General features: G+C 43.7%; 1 protein-coding gene across 1 annotated transcript in view; it reads right to left on the reverse strand.

The window, feature by feature from the left end:
* Positions 1–275: 275 nt before the first annotated feature.
* Positions 276–19,912, reverse strand: part of KCNH8 (potassium voltage-gated channel subfamily H member 8) — a 320,221-nt gene continuing 300,584 nt past the window's right edge. The window contains exons 13-16 of the mRNA XM_053265403.1: positions 17,815–18,173; positions 9,017–9,123; positions 7,526–7,602; positions 276–983 (exon numbers count right to left, since the gene is read on the reverse strand). Coding sequence (XP_053121378.1) covers positions 276–983; positions 7,526–7,602; positions 9,017–9,123; positions 17,815–18,173 — 1,251 coding nt within the window. The remainder of the gene's footprint in view (positions 984–7,525; positions 7,603–9,016; positions 9,124–17,814; positions 18,174–19,912) is intronic.

Raw genomic sequence — 19,912 nt, forward strand, 5'->3', positions numbered from 1 at the left:
TCACAATAAAATGCTCCTTTGCCAACGCTCCTTTGTCCTCGGTGTCCAGCTACTTCGGCCTGCAGGCATTGCGGAGTATCACAAAAGTCTGTTGAGAAATTGCTTTTATCTTCATATTCAACCTTTGTTTTTCTGCTGGCCTCCTTACTATGTTATTCCCCTCTATCTTTTTCGATATCGTGAGCGTCAGAGAGAAGGCAAAATGTCATGCAGTACAGGAAAGGTTTACAGCCGGCAGTTGTAAAACATGCTTGGAGTACTTCTTATTAGTTTCATTATACATGTATGGCTTTGCTATCTTTCACATCCACTGTGCTTGTCATAACATCTAGAGGCAAATCTTGTGAGGTCTGTGCAGAGGCTGCTCCTGTGGCTCCTTCCAGGTCCCACGACCCTGGCAGGTTCTCAAGGCTTAGTGAACTGACTGCTCCCTGACTAAAGCTGCCTTCCTCAGATCTGCTGGGCAACACAAGGTGTAAGGACGTCTCTGACGAAGAGCACACGGAAGAGGACAGAGTGGCTGAGATGGACTGGAGAGGGGTCAAAGTGGTGTCCGAATGTGGAGAGGGACAGCTCACAAACTGCAAGTGATCTTTCTGGATGACATGATAATGGGAGGGGGAATATTCAAGGCCTGAAGTATAATAAAATTCATTGTCTGTTGAATTCTGGATGTGGGGTTCAGTTCTTTGTGGACTATAGCCTACTGAGGATGGATCGATATTCCAGATGCCAGCTATTGTGTTGGAATGGCAGAGTTGTGCTTTGGTGCAAGTTACATTCGGAGCCTGCATATGCATACAAGGCTGATGCGTAGTCCATGTCATTCTAGTCTGTAAGCTTTCTGTGTTTGGAGTCATGGGCATGCCATGCACTGCACAGAACTCTGGGGATTTCTGTGCCATTAACAGGTTTTCCAGAAGATGCATCACATTCTTCATGTCCTTACTTAATTGGGAAACCTCTTGAGTCAAAGCAGTAACCTGAAATATTGGGGGGGGGGGAGAGAACATAATTCAAAATAAAATGATTATACAAAGGGGAATTTAATTTTGATGGCGATGCCAGTGTCATCATTTATTTCATCTCCCTTTTCCCAATTTCAAAATTATCATTTAAACACAAAGAGGCATTTTTCTTTTTTGTTAGAAAGTTCAGTTATGTGAACTAGGTGTCTGTGACACATTTGTGACGTGTATGGTTTGGTGACTGTGCCACAGAAGTACCAACAAAGTGCCCACTTTGCTTTTAGTCAAGTTTAATTAAAGCAAATTATCTGAAATCAAAATTCTTTCAAGGTAGTAAGCCAGATGACTCAAAAAAAGCAAGCTGAAGGTTTGTTTTGATTAAATTTTTTAAGGTCCAAATGCAGTGCATTTCAGAGGATACAAATCTGCAAGCAACTTGAAAGCAAGGTGTTTTTTTTAGAGAAGTTCCTTACATAAAATATATATATTCAGACAAGTGCCTGGCTTTACTTCACACATGCTGACTTGAGTTCTCCTATCACTGAATCTGCTTCAGGGCAACAAACCACTGTTTCAAGGATAAAGCTTTCCCTACCAGTAGCTTCTGATCTAGTCAATTTAATCCCAAGGTCATAGGATTTTCTCTCTCAGGAGTGAAATGGACTGGACCAGAAGAAAAGGGCTGAGTTCAGACATAACATGAAACTGGAGGTCCCTTCACCTCTGGTTTCGCTAACCGAATGTCTGAACATGGCAAACTGCAGTTAAAGGGGAAAATGGACCCGCTCTTTTCCTCCCCAAACTCCATTTGTTACCTTCGGTTCTCTCTACGTTTTGGTGTTTTAACCTCCAGTTTGTCGGGGACAGCGTTGCATCTCAACACTGGCACCGCTGTTAGCCTTGTCCCAAATTGGAGTTGAGGGAGGAAGCTCTTCCCTTGCTTCAACTGCTATTTGCTGTGTGGGCTGTCCTCCAGGAAAGAAGGAAACCCGCACAGCCGACTCCCCTACCTCCCTGCAGTCTCACTGACTGAGGAGAGGCCCACCTCCCCAATGTCAAAATGCAGATGGGAGAACAAGGGGAGGGGCACATAACCCAATGGATTCACTGTTCTCCGGACAAGGACTTGTAAGGATCTGCTTCAACCTGATTCCAGTTTGATGCGTCAATGCTAGAGCCCTCCCTACCAGTGGATGAATTTGAGCTACTTTAGTCTAATATCTTCATATACTTTGAAAACTGGCTTCAAATTGGATTAATTTAATCAGATAATTACTAATCCTATTGCTAATACTTAATATTTATTTTAACTTAAAAAAGCTTAAATTTGGGAGGATGATGGAGAAAAATGTTTGTTTAAACCTGAGACATGACAGGAATGTTCAACAACAGGAATGTTCTCTGTTTGACATTTTATGTCCTATAATAGAATCACTATTTTTTTTAAATAGAAAGCAAGAGTAATAATTTGAGTTGTGCCTAGTCAGAAGGCCTATCAACTGGGGTGCATTGCTATGGGTTAATATTTTTTCCCCTTGGAACATATAACACCAGTGATAAATATTATTTAGAATATTCATATACCTCTTTTAAATTCAAAAATTTCTCAAAGTAGTTTACATAACAACAGGCATGAGGAAATAGTTCCCTGTCTCAAAAGATTCACAATCTAAATACACCCCCACCTCCCCATCACTCCCCCCCCCGAGGATACACCAGCAACAGCTGCTGGAGAAATGTTATGCTGAGCTCAAAATATAGCACAGCCACCTTTCAAAAGGTGCCTAGTTAGCAGGGGTCAGTTATAGGGATGTTTACTAAGGATATAAAAACAATCGCTGAGATGATGTGAAGCCTACCACCTCTGTGAGTATCTGCTATGGGGCTTTTGTGGACTTCAAAGGAAATTCTGACACTGCCATGAGGCAGCAATATCAGAAGCCGAGTTTCCACATGTTTTCGCATTTGGGACAAGTCAGAGCTTCCTCTGAAGTCTGCAGGAGCCTCACAATGGATTCTTACAGAGGTGCTATGCTGCAAATCATGTCAGCCAATGAAAGCAACCAGCTGATTGATTACATCTGCGGTCTCCATCCCATTTATGTTCTTTTACTGCTACTGAAATCAGTGAGACTGCTTCAGGAACTCTGAAGAGAGTGAGTTGTGGACAAATGGAAACCTCTTTTTCCAGGCCATTGTATCTAGCTAGTAGAAAAAGCAAATGAAGTTACAAAATTAAATATTAGCTGTGCTCTGCTTCTGGTAGTAGTTCATCCATTTCTTTTAGACCAGATTATTGTTGTCATGCCCACAGAATCAAACTCATGCGGTTCATAACAATGTGAGTGGAAATAATCTGTAGAAAACAAGATGTTACTGCATTCATTTTCAGAAGGATAAATGTACGACTCAGAAAATGAAAAGCATTATCAGGAAGTATTTGATTCTCTGCAAAATAAAGACATCACTGATTAGCAATGTGCTTTGGGTGAGTTACTTGCTCATTACACCAAATAGACAACATTTTGTGTATCTAGTGCAGGGCTGCAAAAAATTGGCCTTCCAGCTGTTGGTGGACTACAGTTCCCATCATTTCTGACTAATGCCCACTGAGGCTGGAAATGATGGAAGCTGAGCAATAGTTAAAGGGTTGAAGTTGTACTGCCCTGATCTTGTGTAAACTTTCCCACTGCTGCCTCTTGTGGTCTCTGAAAAGCTACTTCTGAGGGTTGGAGGAAGCTTCTAGCATGGCTTTTAGTATGGCATGTTGATCGTCATGGGTAAGGAACCCAGTAGCAGCTTGTTCTAATGAGCCAGGGGGGCATCAAATGAGGCGTAGCTGCCTCTAGTACCTGGAAGCTCCACTTTCTTCCATTCCACCCTAATTAGAGCCACACTGCCTGCAGGCTGGTCATTTGTCAGGTAGGGGTGCATAGGCTGTCTTCCACAGCTCTACCTGACAAATGGCCACCTTCAGGCAGCATGGCTGTCATTAACACCAGGGTGGGGTGGGATAGAAGAAGGTGGAGCAACTAGAGTTGCTGGGAACCAGAGGCAGCTGCACCCCATTTGGTGCCCTTCTGGCTACTGAAGGAAACCCTTTTTCACTTTTGCTGAATTGTGTCCAACTATAGTTCTCATTTGCTTTCACCTTGACCTCAGTGTTCTCTCATTTGCTTTTTCTCCCATACTGCTGTATTAAATATCATTTTATAACACAATCCTTCTTCCAGTTCATTGGACTTCAATTTTTTAAAAAACCACAGCCTTGGTATTAACCTTTAGTACTTGCAAAATCACATTGCAAACTGCTGCACTGGGCAGATATCCTTTCACTTTGATACATGAGATGTGATGCCTTAATATTTTTTGAAAACAGTTCATTGCCCATCCTAAAACAGATTCAGTGGTCTCATGCTTTTATGAGATAGGGAATCTTAATATTTTTTTGATGCAGTGCTGGTTGTGCACCTGCAGGTTCTTATATCATCCCTGCAAAACTGTTGCAGAAGTGCTTTTGCTTTGTAAATAAAATGTAACCAGTCATTCACTTAATCAGTTTTCTCATTTGGCCACCACTGAAGTCAAAGATTCAGAGGGCCATTTGGGAATATTCAAGTGTGACCTAAACATGGGCTTTCAAGTAGTATGATCCATTATACAGTTATACCAGCATTATTCTGTTAAACTGAAAATAAATGTATAAACTATGTGTGTTCCCCTCTACTCCTTATTGCAATTCTGCTGCAGATAAAGCTCTCAAGTATCTGACATGTTTAGGGCTGAGCCTGCTTCAAAAACACATCTTTGAAGTGGATATGTCTTCTGCATCATTTTACTGTAGATGGGCAGAGTTTATTTGTTGGGAAACTCTTAGACTGGGAAGGGAAGCAATTCTCTGGCTCAGCTGGCTGTCAGTCACCCAACTAGCCAAAGAGCACTGCCGGTAGGATTGAGTTTTTTGTTCTTTTTATACCTCTCCTTGCCATTGAAGCAGAATTAATAACATTCCTGCAAAGAGTATTTTTTCCTTTAGGGCTGAGTTTCTAACGCTACAGTTCTGTGCAAACTTACTTGGGACTAAGTGTCATTGAAGTGTGTGCGTGTATGTGTGTGTGTATGAATACCATATAAAACTGGAATGGAATGTCTTTACAGAAATGAAAGGGGACTGTTCTAGAAATTAGGCTCTGCTTCTGAGAATCTAATACTTTGCCAGGAAATGATGTTATGGTCAACAGCATAGATGATTTTTAAACAATCAGAGAAATTCCTAGGAGAAGAGGTCTCTCAATAGCTTGAAGGCTATCAATAGAACCTTCATGATCAGAAGCAGATTAATGCAAATTATCAAATACTAGACACAAACAACAACAAGGAAGAGCTATCTCTATCATGCTATACTTATGAGTCTCCCAGGAGCTGGTTAACCACTGTTGGAAACACACCATTAAAATATTTATCAAAGTAAGCTAAGCTGTGCAAATAAAGTAAATTTTATTTTCATGTAAATAGAAGCTGCATTAAGAACAATCCATTCAGTATTCTCAGCAAGTTCCCACTACCTCCCAGCCCAAGACTCTTTCATTACTGATGGTTTGTCTGGAGGCATTAGCCAGTAGCACTGATGACACTTTGCCATGGCCCCCCAATAAACTGCAAGTGCTTTACTTAAGGTGGAGTGGTGACAGGAGGAAGTCTGCTAGGCCTGTGCAAATTCAGATTTGAAAATTTGGATGTTATCCAAAATGACCCAAATAAAAAAATTACCACAGTAAAATCCAAATCCATGTTTTAAAAAAATCAGACCTGTAAAGTCAGAATTGATTCTGAAATATCAAAATTAATTTTGGAAATACTTCAGAATTTCAGAATCAGCAAAATGGAATAGGATGCCCCCCCCCAGGTGCATGGGGAGATCAGGAAAAAATAACTAAAAATCACTGGTTGGTACTAGAGCCTCGAACCCTGCCACACATATGGGGAAGGATGTCAGGGTCCCTTGTAGTGAATTAGAAGATAATTGGTCATCCCCATGATTTTTGGTGAATTTTTGAAATGTTTGTTTAAAAAGTCAGAAATTTACAAAAACTTCTGAAATGGAAGCTCGCCTTTGGACCATAATTCCACCAGCACATGTAGAAATCTGCTCTTTGCCTTCGTGAAAAGGGGTAATAACATGCCCCTTTTGCCTCCTTTGAAATCTCTGGAATGGATGGGCAAACATTTATGAAATCTGGCACACAGGAAGACCACATTGGCAGAACTCTGTGTTATTTTTCCTCAAAGCTATGGGTCAATTTCCTGATTTTTGTTGAACTTTTGAAATTTTACTATAAAGGTTAAAATGGGTGAAATCTAGCTTGTATCAAGCCAGAACTACAAAAAGTTCTGGATTTGAAGTGCTCATCAGTGCCATCATTCCACCCATTTGTGGAACAAGAACATTCCTTTGATTTTATTTTAATTTTTGTTTCCCCTATTGCATAAATGCACAGTCAATAAAAGTCAAAGTACTTTTAATATTTGTTAGAGACATGCACGAATCATTTTGTGTGTGTGATTCAATTCAACCTCAAATTAAATTGCAAAAACTCAAATTTTGAGTTTGAATTTAAAAAAACTCAAAATTTGCTTCATCAAATTGGATGGCCATTTTGGTTTACCACACGTGTGTGGGTCAGTTGCATATCCCAAAATGGCCACTGCATCCACACAGAGGGCCAAAACGGCTCTGAAACCAACCAGCCCAGCCCAGAGAAACATGGGGGAAGGCTGGTGGGAGGGAGAGAGAGATGCTGGAGATGCCCCCTAGGTTGCTGCAGCCCTCAGCAGCAGTACTCAGTTACTGTCAAAAGCCAAATTTAATGCCCCTCACCACCCTTGGGCAAAAACCAGCCCAAGAGTTTCAGTTCAACTTCAGACTGAACCACTAGGGATGTGCACGGAACCGTGGTCGGGGAGGGTGCACTTACCAGGCACGCATGCATGGAAGTACCGGTAGTCCATGTGCCCATTTTGTGCATGTGCACGCAAGTCTGCCATGCACACGCGTGCACGCAATGGGCGCATGCACGCTTGGTACTTCTGGCCACTTCCGGCTGATGAGGGTAATGGGGCAGCAGGGAGGTACGCTGCTGCCCTGAAGGTTTTTGGAAATAAATGATGCTGTCAGGGGAAATGCGGTGGGAGGGATAAGTGCACCCTCTCCCCACCCTTAAAGTGCCAAGCCCGGGGCCTTCGAACCAGCCCCAGTGGTTGAACAGGTTCGGAGGTCTCTAAAATGGCCTCCAAACCAGTTTGTGTACATCCCTATGAACCACACCTGGTTCAGTCTGAGGTGAAGCACCCAAACCAGCCTGGTTTGAGTGTGGTGCAGTTTGAATCAGTTTGCACACCCCGTAGGGACCCATCCAACTCCAGTACTGTGGAAAATGGACACATACATATTTTGGAATTAAGGATTTATCAAATGTTGATGCTTATGTGAGAAATCCGCATCTCTCATATCAAGAGTGCCATTTTATTTCAGATCATTTTAAAAAAAGCCTTCATACCTCATTATTAAGCCTGCTGATTTGTTGTTTGGTTTCTTCTGCTTTGATAACTAGTACAGCAGCAGCGACTTCATTCTCTGTAATTGGAAGAACCCATAGCAGATGGTCAAGGAGATGTATATCCTAATAGTGTATATTTCATTTATCTATTCACATATATTTGTTTTGATTCCAATGGCCTGGCCCACCCTCTCCACTTTTACCTGCACCAAGTTCTTCACTGGCTGCCTTTCAAAGAAAGTAAAAGTAAAAATAAAGTAAAAGTAAAGTAAAAGTAAAGTAAATAAAGAAGATAAGATAGACTTCCTCAGAAACTGAAATGGCTCAGTTGTCCCAACTCTCATTTAAAAGCACCATGGGGTGGAGTTTGATTGATGAGGTCATTTAAGTTTGTGCATATGCTAGCAGTGAGTGACACAGAAGCCAGGCACAATTAACAAATTAGCTAAGCAGCAGGTGAGCCTGTCTGCTATCCAAACTAACCTCTGCTTTTTAAATTGCCACCTTTCTGCACTTCAGAAGGGCTTCCAGATGTATTCTGCATTGGGTTGACTAAAAAACCTGGTCTGGACTGCTGCTGCTGCTCTCTCTCTAGTGAGTTCTCTGCAATATTCTCTGTGGAAAAAGCTACTTGATCTTTATTTTTTTAAAAACAAACCCTGACGGAAATCACTTAATGTGCATTACTCAGTAGGCAGATCAGAGTGGGACACAATAGAAACTTCAGTTTTGGCTATACATATGCAAAAACAAAACAAAAACACACACATTAAAAATCTCCTAGGGAGATAATCAATTCTGTTTTTAAATCTAGGGACTATGGGACACAATACAATTGACTGAAATTAGTTGATCCAACAATGACTGATACTAATTAATACATTAAATAATTTGTTTAATTTTAGTAACATTTAACAATTAAATCACTTGGTTTTTAATGAATGACTTTCTAATTGCATAATTTCACTATTGCTTATGTTAATCAATACTGCAATGATTGCATTATTAAGTCATTGTTATGTTTAATATGACTTTCAGTATAATAGACTACTTATTTAGGTTTTGCTGTTTCCACTGACCCCTAGGTCAGGCCTGCCCCATAGCCCAATCTTCTACTAACACAACATTTCTGCTTATAGGCTGATACCTAGTTTGGGGACTTAAATGAACTATCTGGCACCTAGGGCTAACTTTAAAACATTGCAATTAGCATTGTATGTAGAATTATCCAGGCTCGGGTTCTGATTTAGGAAACAGTGATACTTCTTAAGAATCATCATAATCTATTGTTTTGCCTGATAACTGAAAGTATAAGAAACTGGCAACACAAGTGATCCATTTCTTTTCTGACATTCTTTACCATGATGATGTTAGGATTGTCAATCCAGTGACATCGAAGGTATACTCTCACAGTGTGTGGTACACAAAAGGCAGCCCTCTCCAAAAGGTGTATTATGAATCATTTGTAAGGTGGCTAAATATAGCACTAACCCCCGATGGTAGGAGATACTCTGGAATCCTGCCTGGGTTGTTCAGAGCCAAAGTCAAATGTCTGGTTTGTCTCGTTATTGCTACCATCCTCCGTTCCATCCACAATCCTGTTTTTAAAAGGAGACATAATCTTGGAAAATTTACACAGAAACTGTACTTCTGTGCTCTCATTCATTAATAACACACACATTTTTAGGCCACTTATATTTTACCATTATTTGTTCCTAATTTGTTATAAAACAAGATGCTAGGTCTCTCTGCTGAAAAGAAAGTACTGTTTTTCTTTGCATTCTTTTCTAGAAATATTCACTTTCCTTTAGTTGTCTATAGTTCCCAAGACATGAAAGACTCATTGGGGCTATTCTGACGATCAGCAAAAATCGGGCTAGCCTCCGCTAGCCCGATTTTTGCTAATTGTCAGAGCCACTGGGCTCACAGCCGAGCCCAGTGGTTCTGGAGCAGCTAACCTGCTCTGGAACCCCTGGTAAAAAGCAGGTTTGCGGAGCGAGCGCTCCGCAAACCTGCTTTTTACAATCATGAGTAGCTGTGGCGCGCCTTCGCACTGCACCTACTCATGAGGCGAAAAGCGAAAAAGCCGCCTCCAGGAGGCGAAAAGCCGCCTCCTGGCTCGGGGGTCTCCCCAGTATGCCCTGCGCGCTCACGCAGGGCATACTGGAGCTTGCGGGGGCCGCGCGGCCTCCGAGATCCCCAGCCCCCACCGGCTCCGTCTCGGAGCTGGCAATCGTGTGGGCAACCGATCTGGCTGCCCAGGGCTCCCTCTCCGCACATGAGCTGGGAAAGCAGGCTTAGCCCGCTCTCCCCACTCACCTGAAGATCGTGAGACCCGGATCGTGAGACCCGGCTCATTATCTGTCAAGGGTATATAAGGTGTGGAATTTCACAGACATAATTTGAAGGGTTAGATTCAGTTGACTTCTTTGTGTGCTGAGACAAAGCACTGCCCATAGTCAAACTTTTCTCCCATTAACAACTGGTGGGCCACTGTGTGAAATAGGATGCTGGAGTAGATAGGCCTTGGGCCTGATCCAGCAGGGCTGTTCTTATGTTCTAACTCCTCCTGGACACATTGGAATCACTATAAGAGGGAAGAAGGCAACAAGGGAAGTCACAATTGGCTTCAGCTTTCACTTTACATTGCAATTGCACATAGTATACAAACTCAGGAAACAGCGGTTATCCTTACCCATAAAAGCCTTGGGCGTGCGTCCGTGCCGCCCGTGTCTTTTTCGCCCGATCTGGGCATGCGCGGAGCGCATGCCCAGATCGGGCGAAAAAGATACGGCCGCCCAGAGACGGGCGGCCATGTTGGACCAGGCGGTGGCCGCGGCGGAGCGACTGGCTCCGATGGCGGCCGCCGCCGTTACGGCGAGAGGGCCGGGAGGAGCAGAAGCGGCGGGCCAAGGAGAAGCGGCCGCCGCCAACGGCAGGAGGAGAGTGTGGCCGAGGCGGCGGCGGAGCCGCGGCCTCGGCCAAAGGTAGTTGTGGCCGCGGTGGGGCGACTGGCCCCGTTGGCGGCGGCTGCGACGCCACCGAGAGTGCGGGTGAGGCGGTGGCGGGGCGACTAGCCCCGATGGCGGCCGCGGCCTCAGCAAGAGGTGGCAGTAGCTCCCCTTAAGGCTAGCGCCCGTTATTACAACGGGCTAAAAATTACTAGTATGTTATATATTGTTTATTAAATGTTTAGAGTTAGCAGTTGGCATTAGAAACATGAAAGTAGCACTGCCCAACTGCTTGGATGCTGCTATAGGTTGTTGCACAGCTACCCTGTTGCTCAGCATCATCAGGGCTGCCTGCCACATGTGCAGCAGAACTGGTAGGCCCCTAACACACACACACACACACACACACACACACACACACACACACACACACACACCATCCCTTCTTCTTTTTCTATTCCTGAATCCAGCAAACATATCAATCTAACCTCAAGCTCTGTGCAAAGCCCATTCCTAAGTGAGCTGAATGACTTGGTTGTGGAGTTGGTGTTGGAGTCACCCAGTTTGATGGTGGTTGGGGCCTTCAATTTTCACTTTCAGACCAATATGTCAGGAGCAGCTCAAGAGTGGTCTCGGGGCTGACACATGTTACCAGTCACACCATTAATTTATTCTGATCAAGGTGGTTTTCTATCAGTGTGGGATCCTGTGATTTCCCCATTGGCATGGACAGACCTCCATCTGGTTAAAGTTGGACTCACAGTCACAACCCACCTCTGCAGTGGTGAAAGACCTATTAGGACAGTCCACCCGAGAAAGATATTGGATCCAATAGGATTCCAAGAAGCCTTGGAAGGTTTAAGGTTGGTTCCACCAATGATTCTGTCGATGCCCTGGTTCTTACTAGGGCAGCAAACACAATTGCTCCTAAGTGTCCTTTCTGACTCTCTTCTAAATTAGCTCTATGGTATATGAAGGAATATGGTATATGGGGCTGAAGTGGCTAGAGAGCAAAAGGAGAAAGATTGGATTTGAATCTGACAGATTGCAGCACAGAGCGCATTTGAAAAGCTATGTTATAGCTGCCAATAAGTTTCCGGGCAAAATGCAAAGTGCTGGTTATTACCTGTAAAGTGCTGAATGGCTAGGATCCAAGGTATTTAAGAGCACCTTCTTTATGAACAGGCGTGGCTCGTGAACGCGCCTCCGGGGGGGGGGCGGGCGGCGGGCGGCTTCTTTAAGGTAAACGGAGCTGGTGCTCCGTGCCGCCCAGCAGCCCCTGCGGCGGGGAATCACCTCCGCCACTCACCTGGCTCCTGCGGAGGTGAGCGGCCAGGTGAGTGGCGGAGGCGACTCCCCGCTGCGGGGGCTGCTGGGCGGCAAAGAGCACTGGCTCCGTTTACCTTAAAGAAGCTGTCTGCCGTCCCCCCCCGGAGGAGAGTTCACGAGCCGCGCCTGTTCATGAACCCTGCCACCTATTAAGATAATCAGGGGAGGTCCTGTTGTGGTTGCAACTAGCCAGTTTGGTGGCAACTCCAAACTGGGCTTTTGGTAGGGTTGCCCCAGGACTTTAGAATGTGCTTCCAAACAAAATGAGAGTCTCCCCATCCTGAAGTCTGCTGAAGTCATACTTTTTAAATAGGCCTTTTTGTTAATAAATTTTAAGGTTATTTTTATCTAGGTTTTAAACTGTTTTAAGTGAATTAATGTTTTAAATTGCTCTTTGTGTTTTATATTTTTAAACCATCCAGAGACTGGTATATGGGACAGTATGGAAATGCACTAAATACATACATTTTAAAAAAATGTCTAATACCTTTTCAAAGTCATCTAGACTGGTGGCCATCACCACTTCTGATGGCAGTGAACTCCATAGTTTAGCTACACATCATTTAAAGAAGTACTTCTTTTTTTCTGTCTGGCATCTTCAATGGATGACCCCAAGTTCTAATGTTAGAACAACTCAGGATATCAAACCATGACCAAAGCATGGATTGAGAAGCTTGAATAATTTAAAATGCAGAAATCTGGTTTGTTTTATAGTGAAAGCAAAAGCATTCACTCTCTTCCTTTCATGTTTGGAAGAAAAGTGAGGGGACAGCATGAGCCCCTAGACCTTGAGGCCTGTTCATGTAGCACTAAACCATGGTGAACTGGGCCTATAGCAGCCACCAAAAAGAAATACCACACAGAATGCTTGTCAGATCTTATTTCTCCTGAATGGGAATAAAATGAGGGCCCCTAAGTTAGTGTGAATCTTTAACTGCCTCAAGCATGGATGGTAGCAGAGATGCTATTTTGATAGATGCTGTTCAGAAAGAGATTACTGTATCATGATCATATTTTGAACTTGATGGGCTCTGCACAGAGCCTGAAGCTAGACTGATATATTTGCTGGATTCAGGAATAGAAAAGGAGGAAGGAAAGGTTGTGTGTGTGTGTGTGTGTGTGTGAGAGAGAGAGAGAGAGAGAGAGAGAGAGAGATACAAGCTAGCAGAAACCAAAATAAAACCACATAGCAGAAGAGCATAAAGCAGAGCTTTCATTTGCTGAACAAATATGCATACATTTTTCTTAAAGGGCCTTGAGAAGTATGTTTCTGTTTACCTCCCCTGCCCCAAATATTAGCAAGTATTTGGATGAAAAGGAAAGCTGGACTGGAAGTTTTTCCAAAGTGCTGGGGTTCTGAGTTCTGGGGCCCTGGAGTTCTGGAAATTGACTGAATGGTTGGACAACGTTGGAATCCTCCTCTTTGGCGATCGGACTGAACATTATTCCTACATCTTTTATTTTTCTGCAGGGTTGCCATTAATTTTATAGGGTATCACTCAGTGAAATTTAGCAGGTGACGCTTTCCCCCCACTATTCATTTCCACAAAGAGCTTTTGAAAGAGGATTTTAATGATGACATTTTTCTTAAAGTCAGGTGAATGTATGCACTTTATCATTTATTTTAGAAAGGATCAACCTTATCATTAACCTTTCCTACATTTTGAATAGGGAAAATAGTATGGGGTTAACTTGATATACACTTGCTTCTTTTATACATAGAGTGAATCCTGTATGGTGTGACTGCACTTACTGGGATACACAATAAAGGAACAACATCCTTTGTGGAAGCAAAACCAACCATTACATCTGTTGATTAATGACTCTGCAAGTGCTTCAGTTATATAGCACTCATCAGTATATTTACTGTAATGGATTTGTAATAGGCACCATAAAACAATGAAAAATAGATGTATTGAGCTGTAACCTACTTTGCACAGGTCACTGAATACCTATTAAAAGTGATTACTTCCATTCATAACTGACCGAAGCTAAATTCAGCCATGTGGCATTAGAGATGAAGTTTCCTGCATTCTGTCTCTAGCTATGGCTAGTTTCCATGATCACAGTTTCTTGTGTAACTCCCAGCTATTTCAATAGACCTTAAGCTCACTCTCACGACTGAGAGAATTGGAGGGTAGGAGGCAGTGAAGCCAGCTATTGCTGGTCATGAGAACCCTCAGGACTCCCATTCAACCCTGGGAAGCATGACCTTTCTATCTAGGTACTAACCGAGGTGGAACAAAAAGAGCAGCTATCCAACCCAGAGTTTTGGTCATGTATTGAAAATGTTGCTTTAAAATCTTCCTGGCTGCTTGCAATAAAGTTCTGTGGCTAGAGGGGAGAGAGGAGAGCTGTTGCTGTACTGAGGGATGCCTCTCTGCTGTGAGTGCAGTGCATGCTGGGATACTTGGAGTACCGAGCTCCATTTTTTAAACCATGGATCCCACAGCTGTACTGGGATGGTGTGTTCACAGAGCCATACAGAGGCTCTGATTGTCTGTGCAATTCAAGGCAGGTGTTCTTCCCTCCCCCAAACCACACCCAGATGATCGTGTGTATGGTCTTCTTGTGTAGATCTCTCCATTGGATTGTTCTTAACGCCTTGTTTAAAGCCTATGTACTGTAACTATGAAGACAGACATAAGCAGCAAGAATTTAACCAGAGGGGAGCAAAACATTTGGGAGCTTTGATTTTGCATGTTGAAATATGAATATCTGGCAAGGAGAAAATGGAAGCATACAAATAAGCAAATCACTGGAAAGTCAAAAGGTTTTTCTTTGCCTTTTGTCCATGCCCTGTGCACTATCATCATAGCTCAGACACATTTAAGGCTTCAGGGAACACTGGAGTCTCTGAGCTTGGTGACAAACCTTTGTGATGTTTCGCAACCTGACTAAGCTAAAGCATAGAAAGAAACACTTTACAGTATACAGGTGAAACTCGGAAAATTAGAATATCGTGCAAAAGTCCATTAATTTCAGTAATGCAAATTAAAAGGTGAAACTGATATATGAGACAGACGCATTACATGCAAAGTGAGATAAGTCAAGCCTTAATTTGTTATAATTGTGATGATCATGGCGTACAGCTCATGAAAACCCCAAATCCACAATCTCAGAAAATTAGAATATTACATGGAACCAAGAAGACAAGGATTGAAGAATAGAACAATATCGGACCTCTGAAAAGTATAAGCATGCATATGTATTCAGTACTTGGTTTGGGCCCCTTTTGCAGCAATTACTGCCTCAATGCGGCGTGGCATGGATGCTATCAGCCTGTGGCACTGATGAGGTATTATGGAAGACCAGGATGCTTCATTAGCGGCCTCCAGCAATTCTGCATTGTTTGGTCTCATGTCTCTCATCCTTCTCTTGGCAATGCCCCATAGATTCTCTATGGGGTCAGGTCAGGCGAGTTTGCTGGCCAGTCAAGCACAGTACACTGTATACTTTTCAGAGGCTTGACTTATCTCGCTTTGCATGTAATGCGTCTGTCTCATATATCAGTTTCACCTTTTAATTTGCATTACTGAAATTAATGGACTTTTGCACGATATTCTAATTTTCTGAGTTTCACCTGTATAGTCTCTGAGGCTCTACACATGATTGGCGTGTAGAGCCGGGAGAGGTTTGGCAGGGAGAGTGGGTCAAGCCTGCTCTCCACACAAATGAGCAAGAGTTGAGCCCTGGCGGCCAGACTGGCTGCCCACACGATAACCGGCTCTGTCACAGAGCTGGTTGGGGCTGCGGGGATCGGGGGCCGCCCAGCCCCTAGAAGTCCCAGAATGCTCTGCAGGAGTGTTCAGGGCATTTCGGGGAGACCCCCAAGGCTGGGTGGCTTGTTGTAGCCTCCCGGTTGGGGGTCATCTTGCGAGTCGCCGTGGCATGGAGCCATGCCGCGGCAATTCACGATTGAGAAAACGGGGTTAGCGGAGCGCTCGCTCCACTGACCTCATTTAAGTGGAGGGCTGCTTTAGCGGGCTAGCTGCTGTTGAACCACCGGGCTCGCCCACAAGCCTGGTGGTTCTCATGATGGGGAAAAACTGGGCTGAGCTCCCTTAGCCTGGCTTCCCCCCATCATGAGAATAGCCTCTTTGTAAGCTCAAAGTACTCTGTAGGTTAGTTTAGGAATGGCACAGTTCTGGAGCCTTAAGCCCTGGAAAAAAAGCTTTTATTGGCTTTTGCACACTTCCTTCTACTATTTGGTGATTAAATAAAAAATAGACTACAGGAGTGGTTGAAAGCACATGCATGCAACTGCGACTGGGGTGGGGCTAGGTGGGCCTGGAGATAAGTTTTACTAGGTATGGTTCAGCCATCACACAAAACAATGGTTTAATCTTGGTTCTATGTGACATCTCTGAGCCTTGAGAATGTGTATAAAGTAACCCCCTGCCTATGCATGGGTTGGAAGAACTCTACTACTGACTACAGTTAGAAACAAACCAAGACTTGTCATGCTCTTGAACTGACTGATCTTAGTTTGTTATAACTATCTTCCCTAGAACAAACCTAGGTCTGAACTCAATGAGGTGCTTCAAATGATAGGTGTGAAGCACCAGAGGTGATTGTGCGGGGAGAGAGGGCTTAGCCCGCTCTCCCCGCAGATGATCAAGAGGCAGCCGTGGGCGGCGGGATCAGCCGCCCATAGACTGCCGGTTCCATCATGGAGCCAGTGGGGGCTGCGAGGATCCGGGGCCGATCCCCAGAACCTCCAGGACACCCTGTGCAAGTTCATCCTGGAGAGACCCCCAAGCCCAGGAGGCTTTTTGCAGCTTTCCGGTCAGGGCCTACTCGTGTGTCTCCACACACTGTGGCAACACATGAGCAAAAAGATGAGGTTAACGGAGTGCTCTCTCCGATAAGCTTGTCTAAGGGGAGAGGTAATTAGGTGGGCTAGCCGCTTTGGGAGCACCAGGCTTGCCTGTGAACCCGGTGGTTCCCACGGTCCCTGGGAAACGGGCTAAGCTCCCTTAGCCCGCTTTCCCATGATCATGAGAATAGCTTCAATGTTTCAAGTGGGTTTCAGATCTTGGTTTATTTCAAAGAAGCTGGTTAGAGTAAACTGAGATCAGTTGATTTGGACATCATGACCAATTTTGTTTTGTTCTTGACTGCAATTGGAAGTACAAGTCTTCTGAGACTTGTGAGCTGGCCGGGGAGTGGGGGAGCACATGTTCCTGAGACTTGGAGATATCACATGGAACCATTTTAACTGTGGCTCCATGTGACATCTCTACAGGCCAATAAAATATATATAGTCAGGTTGGAGCATCCCTGAGTTTGTTCAGGCAAGGTCAGGGATTTGCAATGCTCCTTTTACCTCAGGGCACAGGAATTTGCTTAAAGTGTGCACTGTAGATTGGCTTAGGGACTTTGTAGCTCCCTGGAGCCTTAAAAACCCGGCTTTTTGCATACTACCTTGTAATAACAGGGACAGGCGAAAAATAGCATTTTATGAGCAGTTGAGAACCCACTGAAAAACAGGTGCCTTTTGACAATTATTACAGCTAAAATGAAACTGAAAGACTGATTGGTTCATGTTTATTTTAACATTAGTTAAGACTAGTTTGCTTGATTTCCTGGTAATTTTGAATAGGCTGAAATAGTTTGTTGTATTTGTCTTAGTTTTGCTATATATTGTTGTGAACTATTGCTATTAGTTACAACCTCTGAAAGCCCTGTACAAAAATGAGTATTTTTTAATGGGCACATCCACATGTAGTTTAACTATCATGGTTTCAGTTGTAGTTTCGGGAGGGTAAAGAAATTTTCTGACAGAGACCCTTAGCCTCTTCAGAGCACTACCGTTCCGCAGACTCCTTGGTTGTGAGCCAGGGCAGTTAAATCAATTTACAACTGGGTTCAATGTGTAGATACATGACATTTTAAGGCAACAATATTATTGGAAGCAGTATCAAGTAAACACTCCTGAGTAATAAGGAACAATATGGCATGAGGATAAGAATTATGGATATATTAGGTAGCGGCATTCCTTGTTACCTAGGGCTGAGTTCTGGAGGACCAATGCTGTTCAGTGAGGAAAGATGCAGATTCGGATTCTTTTCTCTCCTTTTGGAGTAGTAATGGAGTTCAGTTTCATGCTTGGTTCTGGAGGAATTTGCACTGCAAACTCGAATAGGTGAGTGGAAGGGCACAGTTCCTGAGGCCAACTGTTTCAAGTTTATCCCAAGATAGCTTTTATTGCTTCCTGACTTCTTCTGCTGGGAGGACATTGTGCTTCTTGTGTGGACTGGAGAAAGAGTAGCTGCCTCCTCGTCTGCCACATCCTCCTCTTCCTCCTCATCTTCCACAATGGATGGAAGTCTCTTGTTTATGCTGCCATTGCCTTTAGAATCTGCCTAAAATAAGGATAATTAATATTAATATTAATATATACATATCAAAAACTGTTCATTGGATGACCAGCTGGCCAGTTCTTATGTAACCATTTGAATCAAACCAAAAGCCCCCCAGTTTTCAAGCTGTAGGCATTTTATAGCTTCTTTGGTATATGTTGTTGTTTAAATTAATTTTGCAATGCACAGAATGGATATTCCTCTAGCAACACAACATCTTGTTACCCTGAAATATTGCATAATTATATTGCTATGTTAAGTGCCATATAACCGTTAATAGATTACTATGACCTCTAATACATTTATTAATTTAAATCATTTGTCACTCCAAAGGATCTCCTCATGCACCTCACTCACTCTTTATTCTTTTTTCAAATTTCCTCCCAGTTTTGCTTGCACACAACTGGAATGATGCAAGATAAAGTTAGATTTTTGTTTTGGAATGGCGCTTCCCCCTGCTGGTGGATCGTAGCAAGGCAGCCAAGAAGTTAAAAAAGATTTTTCATGTTAACCCACCCCCCACCGCAACTCCATTGGCCCAAATGGAGCAGGAGAAGAGGCAGATAAATGCATTTCAAGGAGAATATGGACAGTCCTGCCTTGGAAATATGTCGCAATGGACGGAAAATATGAATGGCAACCAGCCTGCAACGAAGCACTGAATAATGCTTTACTCTCAGTTTTAAACCATTGCACTATTCCGTCACACTTTGCAATGCTTTACCTGTTGCAAATCTTAGCAGAGCTGATTGTGAGAATGCAGAATTTCAGGGTAATTCTGGTTCAGCCATTCCAGTTGAACAGCATTTCACTAGGATAGATAAACCAGGTTATATTCTGGTTAACCGAGATTGCCCTGATGTTCTGCATTCTCTCAATCAGCTCACTGATCCGGATTAACTTTTAGGGCTCACTGATCCAGATTAACTTTTTAAGCAGGACCCTTGTGAATGTGAGAATGCAGGCATAATTTCCTAAACTGAAGGAGATAATAATATGGCCAAATCTCCTGAGGGAAGCTCTTCCACAAAACTGGGGCAGACACTGATGAGGCTCTGCTCCATACCCCAGACAATATTACATCCTAAGCAGAGGGAACCTGATCAGAACTCTCTGTGATGCTCTAAAGAGGAGCATGCAGGCAAGAATACTATAACTGGCTGGAGAGCCCCTTACAGGATTATTTCGGCAGGATATATTTTTAAATATATGTATAGGGTAATAGTGCTGAACACAAGAAAGCTCCATTGGCTGACATACAGACGAATGCTATGCTAGTTCAATGGACAAATCTGCCTCAAGAAGGCCATGTAGCTGTGCAGATGCTCATGGTTGTGTGATCCCTTGCACTCTCGGTCAACCTCTGCAATGACATGATGTGGACGTCTACTTCTACACCTTGTGCAAGCACACCTGGTTGTGCTAGTACAACATTAGTCTAGAATGCAAGCTCTTTCCTTAGCACAAGTGCAACAGCCTTGTGCTATCATAATCTGTTTACACACGCATGGCCTTGGTCTGGATGTTAGCCATTGAGGCGATTCTCATGACTGCCAAAAAGTGGGCTAAGGGAGCCTAGCTCGCTTTTTGGACGTCGTGTCCTGCCACGGGAGCTGAGCGGCTCCCGGCAGCAAACCGCCCAAACCACCCCTCCCTTTAGCCCAGGTTAGCGGAGCGAGTGCTCCACTAACCAGGGTTACCAGATGGTGTGCTGCTCCACGCCATGACAACTCACAAGGAGA

Source organism: Hemicordylus capensis, chromosome 6 (genome assembly GCF_027244095.1).
Source record: "Hemicordylus capensis ecotype Gifberg chromosome 6, rHemCap1.1.pri, whole genome shotgun sequence".
NCBI classification, from domain to species: Eukaryota; Metazoa; Chordata; class Lepidosauria; order Squamata; family Cordylidae; genus Hemicordylus; species Hemicordylus capensis.